This window comes from Hylobates moloch, unplaced genomic scaffold (assembly GCF_009828535.3).
Source record: "Hylobates moloch isolate HMO894 unplaced genomic scaffold, HMol_V3 SCAFFOLD_8, whole genome shotgun sequence".
NCBI lineage: Eukaryota > Metazoa > Chordata > Mammalia > Primates > Hylobatidae > Hylobates > Hylobates moloch.
Genome location: NW_026652283.1, coordinates 74,516,849 through 74,539,816, shown reverse-complemented (window position 1 = coordinate 74,539,816; position 22,968 = coordinate 74,516,849). Strand labels below are relative to the sequence as shown.

Below are 22,968 nucleotides of genomic sequence, written 5' to 3'. Positions count from 1 at the left end.
TAATAATAGTTTGGAGTGAAGATTATGCTCTAGCTCTATCCCTGTTTAGAATAATTTTGCCCAGAAAAACTGGGCTCAAAATTACAATTTTATAGATCAGTAAAGATTTAACCAATGAATCAGAGCTGAAGTTGCCAACTTGTAAAATAATTTCAAAGCCCTCATACAGCTCTTCATGGTTATATTTAGACAGGCAGTGTAAATATGACCACTGACACAAATAAACACTGCAATTTGAAACCACAGATTACCAAAAAATGTGGTCCCTCGATGGTGGTCAATGGTTTTGATGTGAAGAGGCTGGATGTTCCCCAGTGCACTGGTGGTCATAACTCAACTCGCTGATTGCTTCAGGTGGGAGGACTTGCAGCACCGCACTCATGGCCTGGCAGTGTAGGCAGAGCATCCACACCTCAGAGGACTCTGGGGCCTGGGACCGAGCCCCAGAACAATTTGCAGAATTGGTGACTGGGGACCGATATGATTACTCTCTTAACGTGTACACTGTAATTATCTTCATTTTTGTTGTGGTGTTTTTTCTTTTCACAGGACCAGTCAATAAAAGCAATGTGGTAACAGCGAGCACATCCATCCAGCTCCTGGATGAACGGAAATCTCCTGTGGTGGCAGGTAAATAATCGACTCAATCCATGAAGACAAAGTAAGCATGGCACCCATTCATCCGGCCAGTGGCCTACTTCTACGTAGCACACTTATCCTCCAAAAAGGTTTTCAAGGAGAAAACAATTTTAAGTTACTTCCTTCTCAGCTTGGTGTCATCTCCTTCAAACCAAGACTCTGACGGCTGGTGGTGGTTGATGTGAAAACAGAAAACGTTCCCAGGGTTTCTATCCTTAAACTCTGAGCCAGTAAGAAATTGTCAGTACGTGCCGAGGAGAATTTGTGGATGCTACGTAGCATGTTCATTCAAAGTAAACTCCAGATCTGCAGCTTCTGAGTCATTAGGATGACAGTGGGCATACAAGGAAATTGCGGGTTTGTTTTAGGCAAACACAAACTGAAATGTGCCCTTCTCCAGAGAGACTGAGATTTTCAGCCCCCTAATCCCCCTGGGGAATTATAGAGTTAGCTGTATCTGCAGGTGGTGCATTTGGGACGAGGGGAAAGCCAAAATATTATATGACTGAGAGTCTTGAATTGTCAAAGAAATCCTATTTCTGGCCTTTCCCATTTCTGTCACTTTTTAGGAGTATCAGCAGCTGTCTGTGGATGGCTAGGGGCTTTCATTGGTGGCATTTGGCCTAAAGGGCTGGCGACTACCAAAAAGCCCGCTTTGAAGACAAATGCTGACATAAAAACAAGGCCCGAGGGTGTGTCTGGCGCATGGTTTAGTCTGATCATTTTGGAGCCATTGGTTGATGGGTGGGTGACATGCTCCAAGCACCATCCTGGTATTGGCTGGGTTTACTAAAGAGAGCGATTTTTGTTTTCCAGCAGTCTCCCTCAATAAATAGTACTTTAGGGTGACTTTGAACATCCACTTCTGTGTCTTCACACACTGAATATTTGTGGGAAGGAGTGCAAATGGAGCAGATGGAAGAGACCTTTTTGAAGTGGTTGTTCTTTGGCGAGGAAATACTGCTTTTTTCCCCCACTTTATTTCTTTTTTTTTTTCCTTTTTTTAAATTATTATTAAACTTTCAGTTTTAGGGTACCTGTGCACAATGTGCAGGTTTGTTACATATGTATCCATGTGCCATGTTGATTTCATGCACCCATTAACTCGTCATTTAACATTAGGTATATCTCCTAATGAACCCCACAACAGTCCCTGGAGTGTGATGTTCCCCTTCCTGTGTCCATGAGTTCTCATTGTTCAATTCCCACCTATGAGTGAGAACATGCGGTGTTTGGTTTTCAACTCTTTGCTATTGTGAATAGTGCCGCAATAAACATACGTGTGCATGTGTCTTTATAGCAGCATGATTTATAGTCCTTTGGGTATATACCCAGTAATGGGATGGCTGGGTCAAATGGTATTTCTAGCTCTAGATCCCTGAGGAAACGCCACACTGACTTCCACAATGGTTGAACTAGTTTACAGTCCCACCAACAGTGTAAAAATGTTCCTATTTCTCCACATCCTTTCCAGCACCTGTTGTTTCCTGACTTTTTAATGATGGCCATTCTAACTGGTGTGAGATGGTATCTCACTGTGGTTTTGATTTGCATTTCTCTGATGGCCAGTGATGATGAGCATTTTTTCATGTGTTTTTTGGCTGCATAAATGTCTTCTTTTGAGAAGCATCTGTTCATGTCCTTCACCCACTTTTTGATGGGGTTGTTTGTTTTTTTTCTTATAAATTTGTTTGAGTTCTTTGTAGATTCTGGATATTAGCCCTTTGTCAGATGAGTAGGTTGCGAAAATTTTCTCCCATTCTGTAGGTTGCCTGTTCACTCTGATGGCAGTTTCTTTTGCTGTGCAGAAGCTCTTTAGTTTAATTAGATCCCATTTGTCAATTTTGGCTTTTGTTGCCATTGCTTTTGATGTTTTAGCCATGAAGTCCTTGCCCATGCCTATGTCCTGAATGGTATTGCCTAGGTTTTCTTCTAGGGTTTTTATGGTTTTAGGTATAACATGTAAGTCTTTAATCCATCTTGAATTAATTTTTGTATAAGGTGTAAGGAAGGGATCCAGTTTCAGCTTTCTACACATGGCTAGCCAGTTTTCCCAGCACTACTTATTAAATAGGGAATCCTTTCCCCATTGCTTGTTTTTGTCAGGTTTGTCAAAGATCAGATCGTTGTAGATATATGGCATTATTGCTGAGGGCTCTGTTCTGTTCCATTGATCTATGTCTCTGCTTGGTACCAGTACCATGCTGTTTTGGTTACTGTAGCCTTGTAGTATAGTTTGAAGTCAGGTAGCGTGATGCCTCCAGCTTTGTTCTTTTGGCTTAGGATTGACTTGGCGATGCGGGCTCTTTTTTGGTTCCATATGAACTTTAAAGTAGTTTTTTCCAATTCTGTGAAGAAAGTCATTGGTAGCTTGATGGGGATGGCATTGAATCCATAAATTACCTCGGGCATTATGGCCATTTTCACAATATTGATTCTTCCAACCCATGAGCATGGAATGTTCTTCCATTTGTATCCTCTTTTATTTCACTGAGCAGTGGTTTGTAGTTCTCCTTGAAGAGGTCCTTCACATCCCTTGTAAGTTGGATTCCTAGGTATTTTATTCTCTTTGGAGCAATTGTGAGTGGGAGTTCACTCATGATTTGGCTCTCTATTTGTCTGTTATTGGTGTACAAGAATGCTTGTGGTTTTTGTACATTGGTTTGGTATCCTGAGACTTTGCTTAAGTTGCTTATCAGCTTGAGGAGATTTTGGGCTGAGACAATGGAGTTTTCTAGATATACAATCATGTCATCTGCAAACAGGGACAGTTTGACTTCCTCTTTTCCTAATTGAATACCCTTTATTTCCTTCTCCTGCCTGATTGCCCTGGCCAGAACTTCCAACACTATGTTGAATAGGAGTGGTGAGAGAGGGCATCCCTGTCTTGTGCCAGTTTTCAAAGGGAATGCTTCCAGTTTTTGCCCATTCAGTATGATATTGGCTGTGGGTTTGTCATAGATAGCTCTTATTATTTTGAGATACATCCCATCAATACCTAATTTATTGAGAGTTTTTAGTGTGAAGCGTTGTTGAATTTTGTCAAAGGCCTTTTCTGCATCTATTAAGATAATCATGTGGTTTTTGTCTTTGGTCCTGTTTATATGCTGGGTGACATTTATTGATTTTCATATGTTGAACCAGCCTTGCATCCCAGGGATGAAGCCCACTTGATCATGGTGGATAAGCTTTTTGATGTGTTGCTGGATTCCATTTGCCAGTATTTTATTGAGGATTTTTGCATCAATGTTCCTCAAGGATATTGGTCTAAAATTCTCTTTTTTGGTTGTGTCTCTGTCCGGCTTTGGTATCAGGATGACACTGGCCTCATAAAATGTGTTAGGGAGGAGTCCCTCTTTTCCTGTTGATTGAAATAGTTTCAGAAGGAATGGTACCAGTTCCTCCTTGTACCTCTGGTAGAATTCGTCTGTGAATCCATCAGGTCCTGGACTCTTTTTGGTTGGTAAGCTATTGATTATTGCCACAAATTCAGAGCCTGTTATTGGTCTATTCAGAGATTCAACTTCTTCCTGGTTTAGTCTTGGGAGGGTCTATGTGTAGAGGAATTTATCCATTTCTTCTAGATATTCTAGTTTATTTGCATAGAGGTATTTGTAGTATTCTCTGATGGTAGATTGTATTTCTGTGGGATCGGTGGTGATATCCCCTTTATCATTTTTTATTGTGTCTATTTGATTCTTCTCTCTTTTCTTCTTTATTAGTCTTTCTAGCGGTCTATCAATTTTGTTGATCTTTCAAAAAACCAGATCCTGTATTCATTAATTTTTTGAAGGGTTTTTTGTGTCTCTATTTCCTTCAGTTCTGCTCTGATTTTAGTTATTTCTTGCCTTCTGCTAGCTTTTGAATGTGTTTGCTCTTGCTTTTCTAGTTCTTTTAATTGTGATGTTAGGGTGTCAATTTTAGATCTTTCCTGCTTTCTCTTGTGGGCATTTAGTGCTATAAATTTCCCTCTACACACTGCTTTGAATGTGTCCCAGAGATTCTGGTATGTTGTGTCTTTGTTCTCATTGGTTTCAAAGAACATCTTTATATCTGCCTTCATTTCATTATGTACCCAGTACTCATTCAGGAGCAGGTTGTTCAGTTTCCATGTAGTTGAGCGGTTTTGAGTGAGTTTCTTAATCCTGAGTTCTAGTTTGATTGCACTGTTGTCTGAGAGACAGTTTATTACAATTTCTGTTCTTTTACATTTGCTGAGGAAAGCTTTACTTCCAACTATGTGGTCAATTTTGGAATAGGTTTGGTGTGGTGCTGAAAAAAATGTATATTCTGTTGATTTTGGGTGGAGAGTTCTGTAGATGTCTATTAGGTCCGCTTGGTGCAGAGCTGAGTTCAATTCCTGGGTATCCTTGTTAACTTTCTGTCTCATTGATCTGTCTAATGTTGACAGTGGGGTGTTAAAATCTCCCATTATTATTGTGTGGGAGTCTAAGTCTCTTTGTAGGTCACTCAGGACTTGCTTTATGAATCTGGGTGCTCCTGTATTGGGTGCATATATATTTAGAATAGTTAGCTCTTCTTGTTGAATTGATCCCTTTACCATTATATAATGGCCTTCTTTGTCTCTTTTGATCTTTGTTGGTTTAAAGTCTATTTTATCAGAGACTAGGATTGCAACCCCTGCCTTTTTTTTTTTTTTTTTTTTTTTTTCCATTTGCTTGGTAGATCTTCCTCCATCCCTTTATTTTGAGCCTAGGTGTTTCTCTGCACGTGAGATGGGTTTCCTGAATACAGCCCACTGATGGGTCTTGACTCCTTATCCAATTTGCCAGTCTGTGTCTTTTAATTGGAGCATTTAGCCCATTTACATTTAAAGTTAATATTGTTATGTGTGAATTTGATCCTGTCACTATGATGTTAGCTGGTTATTTTGCTTGTTTGTTGATGCAGTTTCTTCCTAGCCTCGATGGTCTTTACAATTTCGCCTGTTTTTGCAGTGGCTGGTACCAGTTGTTCCTTTCCGTGTTTAGTGCTTCCTTCAGGAGCTCTTTTAGGGCAGGCCTGGTGGTGACAAAATCACTCAGCATTTGCTTGTCTGTAAAGTATTTTATTTCTCCTTCACTTATGAAGTTTAGTTTGGCTGGATATGAAATTCTGGGTTGAAAATTCTTTTCTTTAAGAATGTTGAATATTGGCCCCCACTCTCTTCTGGCTTGTAGAGTTTCTGACAAGAGATCAGCTGTTAGTCTGATGGGCTTCCCTTTGTGGGCAACTCGACCTTTCTCTTTGGCCACCCTTAACATTTTTTCCTTCATTTCAACTTTGGTGAATCTGACAATTATGTGGCCACCCTTAACATTTTTTCCTTCATTTCAACTTTGGTGAATCTGACAATTATGTGGCCACCCTTAACATTTTTTCCTTCATTTCAACTTTGGTGAATCTGACAATTATGTGTCTTGGAGTTGCTCTTCTCGAAGAGTATCTTTGTGGCGTTCACTGTATTTCCTGAATCTGAATGTTGGCCTGCCTTGCTATATTGGGGAAGTTCTCCTAGATAATATCTTGCAGAGTGTTTTCCAAGTTGGTTCCATTCTCCCCGTCACTTTCAGTTATACCAATCAGACGTAGATTTGGTCTTTTCACATAGTCCCATATTTCTTGGAGGCTTTGTTCATTTCTTTTTATTCTTTTTTCTCTAAACTTCCCTTCTCGCTTCATTTCATTCATTTCATCTTCCATCACTGATACCCTTTCTTCCAGTTGATCGCATCGGCTACTGAGTCTTCTGCAGTCTTCACGTAGTTCTCGAAACTTGGCTTTCAGCTCCATCAGCTCCTTTAAGCACTTCTCTGCATTGGTTATTTTAGTTAAACGTTTGTCTAATTTTTTTCCAAAGTTTTTAACTTCTTTGCCATTGGTTTGAATTTCCTCCTGTAGCTTGGAGTAGTTTCATCATCTGAAGCCTTCTTCTCTCAACTCGTCGAAGTCGTTCTCCGTCCAGCTTTGTTCCGTTGCTGTTGAGGAACTGCATTCCTCTGGAGGAGGAGAGGCGCTCTGCTTTTTAGAGTTTCCAGTTTTTCTGCTCTGTTTTCTCCCCATCTTTGTAGTTTTCTCTACTTTTGGTCTTTGATGATGGGTTTTGATCTTTGATGATGTACAGATGGGTTTTTGGTGTGGGTGTCCTTTCTGTTTGTTAGTTTTCCTTCTAATAGACAGGACCCTGAGCTGCCAGTCTTTTGGAGTTTGCTAGAGGTCCACTCCAGACCCTGTTTGGCTGGGTGTCAGCAGCGGTGGCTGCAGAACAGCAGATTTTCGTGAACCACAAATTCAGTTGTCTGATCGTTTGTCTGGAAGTTTTGTCTTAGAGGAGTACCTGGCCGAGTGAGGTGTCAGTCTGTCCCTACTGGAGGGTGCCTCCCAGTTAGGCTGCTCAGGGTTCAGGGACCCACTTTAGGAGGCAGTCTGCCCGTTCTCAGATCTCCAGCTGCATGCTGGGAGAACCACTACTCTCTTCAAAGCTGTCGGACAAGGACATTGAAGTCTGCAGAGGTTACTGCTGACTTTTTGTTTGTCTGTGCCCTGCCCCCAGAGGTGGAGCCTGCAGAGGCAGGCAGGCCTCCTTGAGCAGTGGTGGGCTCCACCCAGTTCAAGCTTCCTGGCTGCTTTGTTTACCTAAGCAAGCCTGGGCAATGGTGGGCGCCCCTCCCCCAGCCTCACTGCTGCCTTGCAGTTTGATCTCAGACTGCTGTGCTAGCAATCAGTGAGACTTCGTAGGCGTAGGACCCTCTGAGCCAGGTGTGGGACACAATCTGGTGTGCCGTTTTCCAAGCCCATTGGAAAAGCGCAGTATTAGGGTGGGAGTGATCCGATTTTCCAGGTGCCATCTGTAACCCCTTTCTTTGACTAGGAAAGGGAACTCCCTGACCCCTTGCGCTTCCTGAGTGAGGCATTGCCTCGCCCTGCTTTGGCTCACTCACAGTATGCTGCACCGACTGTCCTGCACCCACTGTTTGGCACTCCCTAGTGAGATGAACCCGGTACCTCAGATGGAAATGCAGAAATCACCTGTCTTCTGCATCACTCACACTGGGAGCTGTAGACCGCAGCTGTTCCTATTAGGCCATCTTGGCTCCACCCCCCCACCCCCCACCCCCCACCCCCCACTTTATTTCTGACTTGGCCTATGTATAATTGTATTAGTAGGGTTGAAAGGTCTGGGGATAGTTGCCCTGGTTATTCCTGAGTTACTGGGTATGACAAGGATGACAGCCTTATGTATCTGACCTGTGGCTCATCTTGAACTAAGCAGACCTATTCTTAATCAGCCAGGAGATACGGGCTCTGAGGATTCACAGTTGCTGTCTTCAAATTTTGTCACTTAATGTCTCATGTTCCTTGAGGAAAGTGGGAGACAGGATCATTTAACTCAGCAAGATTTATTTATGCTTAAAGGAGGTCAGACTTGCTTACCTCCAGGCTGGTCCAGCGAGCTAATTCTGAAGGCATGTTATCTCCCGGGAGCTGAGGCCACATGCAGCAGCTGTCAAAGACATGGTCTGGCCAGAATATCTGGTTGTCTGTTTGAAATTTCGTTTTAAAACCCTTTCTTTGGGTTTCTAGTTTAGTCATCATGAAGGATGAGCCCTAAGGTCACTGTGCCTGTCCCAGCCACCTCTGTCCAAGTTTACAAACTATGCTCACATGTTTCCAAATGCCTTACATTTCATAAATGCGTATTTGGCTGAGTATGGGTGAAACGTGGTCTGAGCCTGAACACTGTGTATCCAGTCTAGAGAAGAAAGTGCACTTTCCAAATGCTATGCCAGTCTATTGTCGAGTTGCATCGCTGGCCATAGACCACAGGCAGGTCACGAGACACAGTTTTGTCCACCCTGAGTGGGTGGGGAAGGCACCCTCCCATTTACTGCTTCTCTGTGTATGCCAAATGGCCCCCATTTTCAGAAGATAATTACAGAGCAAGGCCAAGAAGCAAGGTCATTTAAAGAACCGCATTTAGTCCTTACCTTTTAGAATTGGTGACTATTAACCTTTTTCAAACTTTGGTAGACATAAGATAAAACAGAATTGCTTTATTTTGATGTTGAAGACTGCTGTGGGTGCAGCACCACGAAGGCAGTGACCTCAAGAAGACCTCTCTGTCTCCAAAAACGGAGTGGCCTCTTCAGCACCCCCACCCCAAGTTTTCCTGACTCTGACTCAACCATCATGTCACTGTGTGATTAGGTTTGGTAACTTTCCTCTGTGTATTTTCCTCAAATTAAGTAGACACCGTTTACCACTCTAAAATTAAAAAGGCCATTTTAATTGGGGAAGAAGCCTTGTTTTGGCAGATGAAGATGAATATGTGAGCAGGCTTTTCTCCCATCAGTGTGCCCCAACAGCAGATGGGAGACAGCCGACTGGCAGGAATGTTAGGTTTCAATGAAATCCTTGTGTTAAAGTGGAACTCTTCTGAAAGAAGAGGTGTACAACTATGCAAATAATTATTGAGGACTCCTTGGAAAGGCCAGCTTCGCTCCCAGGCCTGACCTGGTCATCTCATGTTCATTGGCTGTATATGTCTGGGATAGAAAGAGGTTGTTTTGTTTTATTTTCTTGTTTTTTGTTTTATTCTCTTCTTTCTCTTTTGTGTGTTTTCTTTTTTAAACAAAAACATTTAGATACTCATCTGTCAATGACACCTTTGAAGAAAGGCCAGTCAGACTGGGCAAGATTCCATTTGTACACCAGCCTTGGTGCATAAATGGGCCCCATCCATCTTCCCGGCCTATGACATTGCTTACAGTCCTTCTCTTGAGAAGCCTGCCAACTCTCCAGCTGCTACCAGTGTGCTGCATTTTCTTAATTGCTTTCCCACTGCACAGGAAGAAGTGGTGGGACTCTCCCTTTGGCCTACCAAGTCTCATCCTAGCCCTGGAACCTTCTGTCATGTCAGGTTCTTCATCCATCGTATTATTCTGACTGCAGATGCAGATCTTGGACTGTAAGGTCCACGCAGTTTATCATTCACTCTATAACTTGCTAAATGTGCGGTCTTGTGTCTCTAAAGTTCTATCTAAAATAGGCTTAGGATTATTACCTCCCTTGCCTTCCCCTGTGTCAATTCAGGGGTAAAATGAGAAAACAAACAAGAAAATTCTTGGGTAAGAAAGAAGAATAAAAGTGCTAGAATTTAGGATAACCCGTTTTTATCTAAAAGTTGGTGGCATATTCATTCATTCAATAAATAAGTATTTCCTGAGCCTCTGCTTTTGCCAGGCACTCTAGCTGTAAATAAATAATAACCAGTGTCTTAATCCATTTTGTTTTGTTATAGCAGAATACCACAGAATGAGTAATTTTCTTTTTATTTAAGTTTATTTTAAGTTCAGGGGTACATGTGCATGTTTGTTACATAGGTAAACTGTGTTATGGGGGCCTGTTGTACAGATTATTTTATTGCACAGGTATTAAGCCTAGTACCTATTAGTTATTTTTCCTGATCCTCTCCCTCCTCCCACCCTCCACCCTCCAGCCTCCATTAGGCCCTAGTGTGTGTTGTTCCCCTCTCTGTGTCCATGTGTGCTCATCGTTTAGCTCCCATGTATAAGTGAGAACATGCGGTATTTGGTTTTCTCTTCCTGCATTAGTTTGCTAAGGATAATGGCCTGCAGTTCCATCTATGTTCCTGCAAAGGACATGATCTCATTCTTTTTTATGGCTGCATAGTATTCCATGGTGTATATGCACCACATTTTCTTTATCCAGTCTGTCATTGATGGGCATTTAGGTTGATTCCCTGTCTTTGCTATTGTGAATAGTGCTGCAGTAAACATACACGTGGATGTGTCTTTATGATAGAATGATTTATACTTCTTCGGGTATATACCCAGAAATGGGATTGCTGAGTAGGATGGTAGTTCTGTTTCCAGCTCTTTAAGGAATTGCAACACTGTTTTCTACAATGGCTGAACTAATGTACACTCCCAGCAGTGTATAAGCATTCCTTTTTCTCTCCAACTTCACCAGCATCCGTTGTTTTTTGACTTTTTAATAATAGCCATTCTGACTGGTGTGAGATGGTATCTCATTGTGGTTTTGATTTGCATTTCTCTAATGATCAGTGATGTTGAGCTTTTTTTCATATGCTTGTGAGCCGTATATATGTCTTCTTCTGAAAAGTGTCTATTCATGTCCTTTGCCCACTTTTTAATGGGGCTATTTGTTTTTTCTTGTAAATTTGTTTAAGTTCTTTATAGATACAGGACATTAGACTTTTATCAGATGCTTAGTTTGCAAAAACTTTCTCCCACACAATGGGTAATTTATACAGAAAATATATTTATTTCTTATAGTTCTGGAGGCTGCAAACCCCAAGATCCAGGTGCCCGCATCTGGCAAGAGCCTTCGTGCTGTGTCATCTTATGGCAGAGGGCGGAAGGTAGAAGGGCAAGAGAGCACACACAAGAGAGGAGAAAGGGCAAAACCTATTTTGCCTTAACTTACTTATTGTTGACTTTAGTTTTATAAATTACGCTGATCATGGTGGTGATTCTTTACTTTATTCTCCCTGGAGAGACCTGGCCCACTAGTCCAGCAGTCATAGGCACTGCATCTACCATATCAGGGTAGAAATGACCTGGTAAGAAGAAATGCAGGGAGGCAGAATTGAAGCAAGATGGAAGGTGTGGCCCTGCAGGAGACTTCTTCCCCTCCTCAAATTGTTTGTCTGACTTCCCTGTTTATCTTCTAGACCCTCCCTCTGACAAATACAAGATACTGAATCCCAATATTTGTTAACGATTTCAGACTTCTAGAGATGTTTAAAATATTAAATAATGAAATATGAATTGTGTGCACTTGCTTTAAAGTGTACCTTTTAACATACCAAAATCTAAAATTGCTCCTAAAAATGTTTCATTTTGATTTCTTAGATAGTTTTGAACTCTTTAAGGGCAAAGACCCAATTTTTTTTTATTCCCAGTGCCAAGTACAAGGGCTAACATACGGTCCATATGGGAGAGATACTGGATAAATAAATGATTCAAGGAAGACGGGCTTCATTTTCACCTTCTATATAGGTAGGTACATATTTATTGACCAGATAGTGGAAACATAGTACTTGACTAAAACTCCAAGACAGATAATCACTCAGTAGCTAAAACTCCAGTCCATACTATAGTAATATGATATTGATCAATATGAATATTTTAAGGAATAGAAAATTGTTTTGTGTCCCATCCCAAAAGCAACCTTGTTGGCCCAGTAGTTATCTCTGCATCAGTAGATGTCTTTTCTGAGGTCCAGGCATCTAAGGTGATGCTTAGAATAGCTAATCTGATCACATCAGCAGAAAAAAAGGAGTATAGACACGAGAGACATCGGTTTCTTGTAGAAACTGCTCTTTTTAAACAGCTTTATTGAGGTATGATTTATATATCTTTTTAAATTATAAAATTCAATGAATTTTAGTAAGTTTGGGAGTTGATTTGCAAGAAACACAGAACACTTTAGATCTGTCATTGGAGAAATTTGAAAATGTGGGTTATGTGGTCTCATTTGCATAACTCAGGGCAGTGTAATGAAGGGGAAGATCCCATTTAACCAGCTAATTTGGAAAGGGATTGATTAACATCAGTGATCATTAACTGTTGCCAAGTATGTGGTATTTAATCTGAATGCAGTATTTACTATGGGCCCTTCATTAGAGTTAGGTGAATAATGCTGGCAAAATGTTCTAGGCAAAGATTTAACTTGTCAACATTCCTTTGGTGGGATCTCACATATTTGGTATGTAGGAGTTAACTAGTATGTCCGAAAGTATGTATCAAGTCTGCCTGGATAAACCTCTAGTTTTTAAAATCTGAGCAAAGGAACTATTTTATTTTGGCAAAAATGAAAACTTACTGATTAAACTAGTAGTTTCCAGCCAGGGGCAGTTTTGCCACCAGGGGACATTTGGCACCATCAAAAAACATTTTTGATTGGCACTACTGGTTAGGAGGGTGCTACTGGCATCTCATGGGTAGAGGTCAGGAATGGTGCTAAACATCTTGCAAAGCACAGGACAGCCTCCACAACAAAGAATTATCTGGTTCACATGTCAGTAGTGCTGAGATTGAGAACTGTTGGGTTAAACTGACAGGTAAACTTCAACTCACTGCTTTCAAATTCAGTGTTTTTCCTTATAGACTAACAATCTTGATTCATTTCTTTATTTTTAATTAACTCATTCAATAAATATATATATTACACCTACAATGTTCCTAGCGCTGGGGATACAGCTGTGAACAAGTACCCCAGAAGGCACTGTGGAGGGTGTCGGGGGATTGTCAATTGATCACAAGGGCGCTGTTGGCATCGATGTCCAGAGACTGGGATGACAGCTTCCCAATGAAGAATTGTTCCACACAAATGCTGCAGCACCCTCTGAGAATGCTGAGCATGGCCAAGTTGCTGCCAATAGAGAGCTTCCATTTGTGTGGCAGGTACAGACAAGTATTGCAGAAATGAGAGAAAGGAAGGGAAGGAAGGGAAGGAATGGAAGAAATGGAAGGAAGGAAGGAAGGAAGGAAGGAAGGAAGGAAGGAAGGAAGGAAGGAAGGAAGGAAGGATGGATGGATTTCTAGTAGTGGTAAATGCTCTCTAGAAATGGAGCAGGATTAGGAGATGAAATGTGGTTGGCAGTGGCAAAGGGGAGAGGAAGTGCGCAGCCATGTGCACATGGGTATGTGGTGGGGCAGTGCCTTTCCAGGTTGGGGGTGGTTCTAGAAGGCCTCCCTGATGAGGTGACATGAATGGAGGTCTGAATCATGAGACGCAGTCTGCAGTCATCATGCAAAGATATATAGGAAGAGCATTCCACGCAATGGGAACTAACACCTCCAGTAACCTGGAATGAGATTCCTCATCCATGTGTCCATGTTCCACGTGGGTGCTGTGAGACCTGAGTGAGTCTCTTGGGTTTTGGGGGTAGTTACCAGGTTCTACAACCAGAGCTGATGAGTAGGTGGGTAGCTGACCCAGGGAAAGTGGGAAACCCAAGGCAAGTCTTTGCTCTGAATGTCATCTATGAGGTGGGACTTTTTATATGTTTGACATTTTTATTAAGCTAACAAATGAGTACTATGCAGGGACAGAAGCAGGTCTAAGCCAGTAGGACTGACAACAGCAAACTTTATAGAAATGGGTTAGTGATGTAGCTATAGGTCACACTTTATTTAAAGTCTACAGCAGAGTTTGAGAGTGAGAGCTGGACATTAGAGCAGCTGCTCTGCATATCACACAGTAGCTGGTGACAAGGGCATGTTGAGGATTATTGCCCCAGGAATAAAAATAGCCCAGAGTTTTAAGAAACCGGATCCTCTATGCTCACTCTCCAGGACACCTGCTCCAAGAGTTTCTGTCCCTTTCTAAACCCAAAGCCCTGACGCGCCCTCCACTCAAAAATGAGCAGCAGAATTTTGGGGTGAGACATCCTCATACCTGCTTGTGTGTTCTAAATCAGCAGGTTAAGCCACTTCTTTTAGAGGTCATGGTGGGATGTGGACATAAAAGACAGTGTGAACTGAGTATTTATGAGTGAGCACAGGCCATCCCCTTCCCCAGGCCTCACCCCTGTGCCTTCCTTTTCACATGTGCAAGAGGAGGTTGTTTGGTGCGGAGGTTGGATCTCTAATAGCCTCATTTTTAAAAGGTGGACATTTATTGTACCACCAGAGAAAAGGAAAGGAATTAACCAATATTGGAATATGTCTCATACCCAGATTCAGTCTTGCTTTTAGGGGAGTGTCTGATTCCTGTTGAGAGAAATAAATAAGTTTTTATGTATATAAAGTTTTTGGTAAACCCAGATGTAAATCTGGGTTGGTAATAATCATTAGCTGCTAAATTATTATTGTTGCTTTCTTCGTTAAGAATTACCATATGTTACGCCCACTACTGCTCACTAGTCAGTGCTGTTTCCTGTATTATGTTATTTTTTCTGAAAACTTGCATATTATATTAATAATATCTTGATATGTTTTGTATTAAAACTTTGAAACTTTTGTATTGAAACTTTTGTATTAAAACTTTGAAACTCACACTTTCACATACCTGTGCCTCAGAGCTGAGGTTCGCAAACTATAGCTCTAGGAAACCACTCATGTACTTTCTCTATGGATTTGTCTATTTTTGGACATTCCAGATAAATGGAATCATGTAATATGTGCCCTTTTGTGACCAGCTTCCTTCATTTAACATAATGTTTTTATGATCCATCCACATTGTAGCCTGTATCAGTACTTCATTTTTAAATTGCCATATAATATTCCCTTGTATGGACAGACAACATTTAGCACATCCATTCGTAAGTTGATGGATGCTTTTTTAGCTGTTAGTAATGTTGATATGAGCATCCATGTACATGTTTCTGAGCAGACCTATGTTTTTATGTTCTCTTGGGTACATACCTAAAAGTAGAATGTTGGGTCATATGGTAACTCTATGTTTGGTATTTTGAAGAACTGCAAAACTGTTTTCCAAAGTGGCTGCACCATTTTACAACACCACCAGCAACATATGAATATTCCAATTTTTCCACATCCTTTCTAATACTGTCTTTTTTATTTTAGTCATCCTAGTGGGTGTGAAGTGATTTCCATTTCCCTAATGACTTAGCATCTTTTCATGTGCTTACTTGCCATTTGTATATTTTCTTTAGAGAAAAGTCTATTGAGATCCTTGCCCATATTTAAATTAAATTAGGTTGTCTTCATATTCTTGAGCTGTAAGAGTTGTTCATATATTCTGGATATAAATACCTTGTCAGGCCGGGTGTTGTGGCTCACGCCTGTAATCCCAACACTTTGGGAGGCTGAGTCAGGTAGATTGCTTGAACCTAGGAGTTCAAGACCAGCCTGGGCAACATGGTGAAACACCACCTCTACAAGAAAATACAAAAATTAGCTGAGCAGGCTGGTAGGCACCTGTAGTCCCAGTTATTCAGGAGGCTGAGGTGGGAGGATAGCTTGAGCCAGGAAGGTCAAGGCTGCAGTGAGCCGAGATCATGCCATTGTACTCCAGCCTGGGTGACAGAGTGAGACCCTGTCTCAAAACAAAAGAGAAAAGGCAAAAAATCTTGTGAGCTCTCCACTGCCTGTTTTTGTAGACAAAGTGGTATTGAAATGCAGCCATGCCCATATTGTCTGTGAATACCTTCTTGCTAAAATGGCAGATCTGAGTAGATGGAGGGGTAGAGACCATAGAAACTGCAAAGCCAAAAATATCCACTACCTGCTCCTTCACAGAAAAAGCTTGCCAAACCCAACTTCACATGAAAATATGTCACATTGTCTATTTAAAAGAACAACGAAAAAGGTTGATTTGGTCCCTCACCTATTTCAACATGTTTCTATAAAAATGAAGTCGATATTTAAATCAGAGGTTATGTAAGTGGAGCTGAAGACAGAGCTTCGTGTATCAGAGGTTGTCCATCGGTAGTGCCTAATGTTTTGTCTGTGTGGTTACACAGAAATTCCAATCAAAGATCCTAAGCTTTCTAAAAATATATGTTTTCATTGTAAGTCAAGACGGTGATTTAGTTAATCTTCACTGTAGCTTATAAATCTCTGAACAGTGCAATCAGCATAATGCTTGGTAGAACATTGAAAATGCCCTCACATGCTTTGGTGGAAAACAGTTTATGGGATTTTTTTTTTTTTTTTCCAACATGGCTCATGAGAGATTTGGGGATTTATTTAACCGCCTTTATCCAGGCAAATCTCCTAGTGACCTTGTTGGGATTTTGATCTCAGTTAAGACTAGAATATATATGACTCATGCTAAGTAAAGGGCCCACAGAGGATAGACGAGCTGACATGAATTTCCCTCCCCTGGGAAGAAAGGGACGGGCATGAGCAGAATCTGCAGCAGAAGAGTCCAAGCTTGTCCAATCTGCGGCCTGTGGGCTGTGCAGCTTCAAATGCAGCTCAACACAAATTGGTAAACTTTCTTAAAACATTATGAGATTTTTTTGTGATTTTTTTTTTTTTTTTTGGCTCATCGGCTATCATTAGTGTTAGTATATTTTATGTGCGGCACAGGTGGAGAACCCTCAGGCCCTGCAACATTTACAAGTCAGGGAGATGAGTGAATCAGCACATGAGACCTAGGAGGGTTGGACAGTGAGGTCAGCTAAGAACCAAGTAAAGGGAGACTTCAAGGAGAAAGTGATCAACATGGTGAAGAAGACAATTCTTCTTCTTCCAACGTGGCCCACGGAAGCCAAAAGATTGGACACCCCTGGCTAAACCCTTTGACTTGACTGAAAGTCCAGTACATGGACTTTCTTGCCTGAGGAAAATGCTTTGATCAGTCTCTGGTGGGAAAGGGACAGTGCTGATCCAAGGCTTTTTATTCCCAATGTCTCCCAAAGTTTGCATTTACCAAGAACTCCTGGGTTCTCTTCTGGGTGAGAAGATCTGCAGGAAGTTAGGATCAATGCCTGAATGTCATTCTCACCTCAAAGCCAAAGTACACAATTATACATGACACAGCTCAGGCAGATGATAGTAGGTAATTGTCTTTCAAAATAAAATTTCAGAATGAAAACATCGTGTATGGTCATAGTATATGCTTTACTATTCTTCCACCAACTTTCGGATTTTATGATATAGTCAGGTTTTTAAGTCAAAAGTATTGTTACATTATTTTATTTGTGTGATGCATTACTCATTTGTTTATGCTGCATGCTCCTCCCCCTTGCTGTTTCCCATTTTCTCTGGAACCCACTCCACAATGAAATATTCCTCATGAAGGTCACCAGTAATTTCAGTAACTTCCATTGTTCTTTTGTCTTGGCCTTTTAGCAGTGCTTCACCATGTTGATCACTTTCTCCTTGAAGTTTCCCTTTACTTGGTTCTTAGCTGACCTCACTGTCCAACCCTCCTAGGTCTCGTTTGCTGATTCACTCATCTCCCTGACTAGTAAATGTTGGAGGGCCCCAGGGTTCTCCACCTGTGCTCCTATTTACTCTCAACGCTTTGAACACTATTCATAAACTGGTGATTCCCAAGCCACGCTTCTCTTACTTGACCTTACTTGCCTATTCAGTGTCTCTACTCTTTCTCCAGTAGGCCTATCAAATTCAATAGATGCCAGGCTGAAGTCCTGATTGCATTCACACCCTCCCCCTCCACCCTTTCTCCATAGCCTTGATAATTTAAAATCCAACTCAATAATTCTCATTTTCTAGTTAATCCAAAACCTTTGGAGTCATTCATTTCTTTTTTTAAAAAAAGCATGTCATCTTGGATAATATTGACTGTACTCAAAAGTAGACAGGAGAAAATACAATGAAATTCCACGTATCTTGTGCCCAATCCCAGTAGCCATCAACCCTTGGCCACTGTGTCCTTCAATTTGCCAATCCACAACCACCCCTCCCATATTATTTTAAATAAAATCTTAGTCATTACATTGTTTCATTCATAAATACGTCAGCCTACATCTTTAAAAGATAAGGACTTCTTTGTATTTTAATATAGCAATACAATTACCTAAAAATAATTCCTAAATCTATTACCTAGTCAGAATGTAAATTCTGGTTGTCTCAAAAATGTCATTTGTTTTTTGCAATTTGTTTGAATCAGGATCTTCTTCCTCTTCTTCTTTTTCTCTTCTTCCTCTTCCTCTTCTTCTTCCCTTCCCCCCCCCCCTTCTCCTCTTCCTTCTTCGTCATTGTCTTTTTTTTTTTTTTTTTTTTAAAGAGATGGGGGTCACACATTTTTCCCCAGACTGGTCTTGAACTCCTGGGCTCTAGTGATCCTCCTGCCTCAGCCTCATGAGCAGCTGGAACTACAGGCATGTACCCCTGTGCCTGGCTTTGAATCAGGATCTGGAAGTCATTCTTGACTCTTTCCTTTTCCTCCTACCTGCAACCAATCTGCCTATACATCCTGTTATTTCTTTTAGTTATGTGCAGAGTCTGACCACTTCTCAGCACTTCCACTGTTCCCTCAGTGGGCCGCTCCACTTTTGTCCCTACCCTGGATTGTTGTAGAAGCAGCAGCTTCTACCGCTTCCCATGTCTTCTCCCAACTTTCAGCCTCTTCATTTTATTCTTCATATGAGCCACAGAAATCATGTTAAAGATAAGTAATATCATGTCACTCTTCTATCCAAAACTCTCTATTGACTTCCCACTTTACTCAGAGTTAAAAGCCAAAATTCTCACAGAGGTCCATGTATTAGTTATCTTATGCCAAAGCTTAATGCCTTAAAGCTATAGACATTTACTATTGTACAGCATCTGTGAGTCAGGACTCTGGGTGCAGCTTAGCTGAGTCCTCTGGCTCAGGATCTTCCATGAGGCTGAAATGAAAGTGTTGTTGAGGGTTGCAGACTCATCTGAAGGCTCAGCAGAGGAAATGCTTTCACCGTCACTCATGAGATCATTAGCAGGATTCAGTTAGCTCCTCGTGGTTTGTTGGGCATAGAGACTCAGTTCCTCACTAATTGTTGGCCAAGACCTCTCTTACCTCCTTGCCACATAGGCTTCTCCATAGGGTAGCTCATAGTGAGCTAGTTTACTCTGAACAGGGCAAGCAAGAGAGCGTGAGCAAGATAGAAACCAGAGGTTTTTGTAACTTAATCTTGGAATGGATATCTTATTACTTTTCCCATATTCTGTTTGTTTGAAGCAAGTCACTAGGTCCAGCCCACAGTCGAGGAGAGAGCATGAGTACCAGGAGGCAAGAATCATTGAGAGTTATCCTAAAAGCACCTGCCACAACCTGTAAGTCCTACATGATTTGACCCCTGTTACCCTCTAATCTCAGCTCCTTCTACTTCCCCTTTGCCCACTCAACCACAGCCACACTACCTCCCTATTCTTCAGTCACACCAACCTTGCTGCTACCTCAGGGCCTTTGCACCTGCCATGCCTTTTCCATGGGACATTTTTCCTCCAGATACCTTCACCACTGGTTCCATCATTTCCTTCAGGTCTCTCCTCAAATATTTTCTCAGCAGGGACCTTCCTGATCACCATGTGTAAAATAAAAACTCTTCCTCTTCCATATCCCCAGCATTCTCTCCTCCTGACATCTTCTTGTTCACCACCTGATATGATTTGTATTTCTTTATCTTCTCCCTCTGCTAGATGTTAAGTTTCATGGGACAGATATTTTATATTTCTTGTTCACTCCTTTAGCCTTAATGGTTGGAAAAGGAGAACATCCTCCTATATGCCACGTTGTAGACAGTCTTCGTCTTTAATAAATGAAGACAGTGGGGTCTCAATGGGAGGTATTGTAGAAGTTAAATGTCTTCAGTTACCCTACATACAGGAAAGCATGATTTCTCTCTGATTTTTTTTTAAACTCAGGGTCTCAGTGGAAGGCATATCAGCATAGGATGGGCTGTACGGACTATTGCTCTCGTCCTTGACACCCCACTCATCTGTTTCAAGATCACACCTCTGCTCTGTTTTGTGTAGTTTTTTTGAGACAGGATGTCACTCAGTCACTCAGACTGGAGTGCAGTGACTGGAGTGAATCACTGCAGCCTTGATCTCTTGAACTCAAGCAATCCTCCCTCCTCAGCCTCCTGTGTAGCTGGGATCATAGGCATGCGCCACCACATCTGATTAATTTTCGCATTTTTTGTGGAAACGGGATTTTACCATGTTGCCAAGGCTGCACTTCTGCTTTAGATAGTAGATATTCCTCCTGGAGACTTAGCTATCCTTGAGCAGTATTCCTAATTTCCGGGGCCCTCATAACTTTTCTCCTCTTCTGTGTATTAATGAGTATTTCAATGGGAAATACTTATTGGCTAGCATCTTAATCTAGACTCTAAATTTCCCACTTCTCTCAAATAATTTCAAGAGAGTATGACTGAGTTTCTTCCCCTCTCATTCGGAGACTGCCTTTTCCAGCCCAGCAGAGCCATAGATGATGAAAGGGTTCTTATTTCCCCATTTTGCCTTGGCTCCTTCAGCTGTCCTCCTGGTTTTGGTAGGACCAGAGCTCTGGCAGTGTCCTACTGGTTGGTGGTTGGGTTTCTTTGCCTTGCCATGCTTTAAGGTAAGTGTTGGCAGTGCCAGGAAAGGATCCTAACTCTGACTTCTTCAAACCTGTCAGGTCCTGAAAAGTGCCTGGGTGTTGGCCTTGGGAAGACTTACATCCAGATTCCCACTCCACCATTTACTAGTGGTGTGACGTTGAGCAAATTACCTAAGCCGTCTGTGTCTCCGTATGTAATGTGGCAGTACAATACCTACATGTTTTGGTTACTATGAGGCTTAGAGAAAATTAAGTATTATGCTTGGAAAATATATGGCACGAAATTGGGTGCTTAATAAATGCTGATAATGGTGTTTTAATTGCCCTTATCCAAATACTTGGTATAATGATGTCATAGCTTTGATATTGTGATTCACCACAAAATGAACAAAGAATGGTGAGGATCATGTTGTGTTATCTATGCTAACCCCATCTCCTGCAACTGCATTTATAAGCCTGCAGTAAATTCTGTGCATGACTTTTGTAATGTTGCTTTCCTTTCGACGCTTCCATTTCCTCTGTAAAATAAGGACATGGAACTATATCAGAGTAACAAATAGGTTTAATCTCTTATGTCAACCCCAATTGATCAGTAGTGGGTACCTGGAAAATAGATATAAAAAAAAATTTTGAGGCCTTGTCTGGGCTCAGCAGATAACTTTGTCATGATCTATTAGCAATGTCTGCAATGGATAGAAAGGCTGATGGCAGCTATTCTGAAATTCTCCAGGCCTGGACTAAATGCTCTCTAAGACCCTTCTCAGATCCCCAGTCCTCTGATTCGTTATCGACGTCTTCTTGATGGGCCTTTGTAGCTGGCTGACATCCTATCCTATCCACCCAAATGAATATTCAGTGTCATTGGAGTAAAACGTAGATATGAGTAGTCCAGTTAAGAATCTGAAAGGGATTATATATCAGTAAAAATAAATAAAAATTAAAATTAAAAAAAAGAATCTGAAAGGGAAGTGATTGATTAGGCAGCTGCTTCTCTGAATGGGGTAGGGGTTTCTTTGAGACCGCATTGCAATTTGAGTCTAAAAAATAAAGCATTTTAATCAAAAGAACAAACAGGATGGTTCCCTAAAGTCATGCATGCAGATCATAGCCCAGCGATGCCATGTGGAGTTGGAATATCATTTTGTGTAGGTTTCGGTCAATAACATTTAGCAATGGATACATGGATGGGTTTTCCCAAACTGGAAACAGTAATTTCCTGATCTGCAATAGAAAGTTACAGGTTTCTAACAGTTGTTGGATAATTATGTGAATGTGTGCTACAGATAATTTTAGAAATTAGTTTAACCACTTCCTTTGATATTTAGGATCTAAGATAAAGGTGTCTTGTTGCAGGGGTACTTGGTTAACTCAAGCAAGGAGATTTGATTTGCACAAACCTTCAGGAAGAAATCTGTGTGTGCATCACTTTTTAGTCTTGCCATTTTTATAAGGAAAAAATGAAACCCTTAGTAATCCACTGGCATTTTATAACCTTAAGCAAAAGATTCTTCCTGCAGGGTCAGGGATATTTGCCTTATTTGTAAAAGCTTTTCAGATATAAAGGTCTTCTAGGTCTTCCTTCTCCGAAATCTCTATGGCAGAGTACATTCTTCATGCCCCCTTTTTTTATGCCTCACTACAGACAGCTACAATATCTGTGAATTTACGATCCCTGGCAAGGCAAAAATCACCCATCTGTAGCCATACTGTTCTACTAAATATGACGAAAGAACTATATTTTTAGTTTTCTCAGAAACAATCAACACTAAACGTGATTTTTGTCCACAATGTACCCTCAGCAAGGCTTCTATGACAGAAGGACATTTTTATAAGGGAATCTATGAATATGACAGCAGCAATAAACAGCTGAAAATAATCTATGAGGCGTTTGCAAATTACCCCTCATGAGCTGTAGTGGTTGTGAAAGATAATTTGTGGTTCTCACAGAATACCCTGTAAATTGGGTCTTTCATCTGCAATGTTTTTTACAGTTAAAACATTTCATTTCTCATATTAACAAATGATAACTCTGCATTTGTTAATCTAAACAATTTGATTTATATTTTTTTCTGTGCTGAGCTGTTGACATTTCAGGGTAAGTAATTATTTTCATTGCCAACTGCTGTTTGTGGTGACTGTAGGCAAAAGATAGAAATCTGAATATAAGTATGCATCATTTTAATCATTTTCCTTGAAGACTGCCCATAAAGCAGGAAGCCTGTTTGCCTGAGTTATCATCTGTACTTAGAAACCTAAAAGGATATGAGTGTTGACAAGCAAGGATTCTAGTCACGTTCAGGGTTTTCTGTGGGGGAT

At 41.1% G+C, this 22,968-nt stretch overlaps 1 protein-coding gene across 1 annotated transcript in view; it reads left to right on the top strand.

Moving 5' to 3' along the window:
• CACNA2D3 (calcium voltage-gated channel auxiliary subunit alpha2delta 3) overlaps positions 1 to 22,968 on the top strand; it is a 961,034-nt gene that overhangs the window by 771,686 nt on the left and 166,380 nt on the right. The window contains 1 exon segment of the mRNA XM_058443425.1: positions 550 to 630. Coding sequence (XP_058299408.1) covers positions 550 to 630 — 81 coding nt within the window.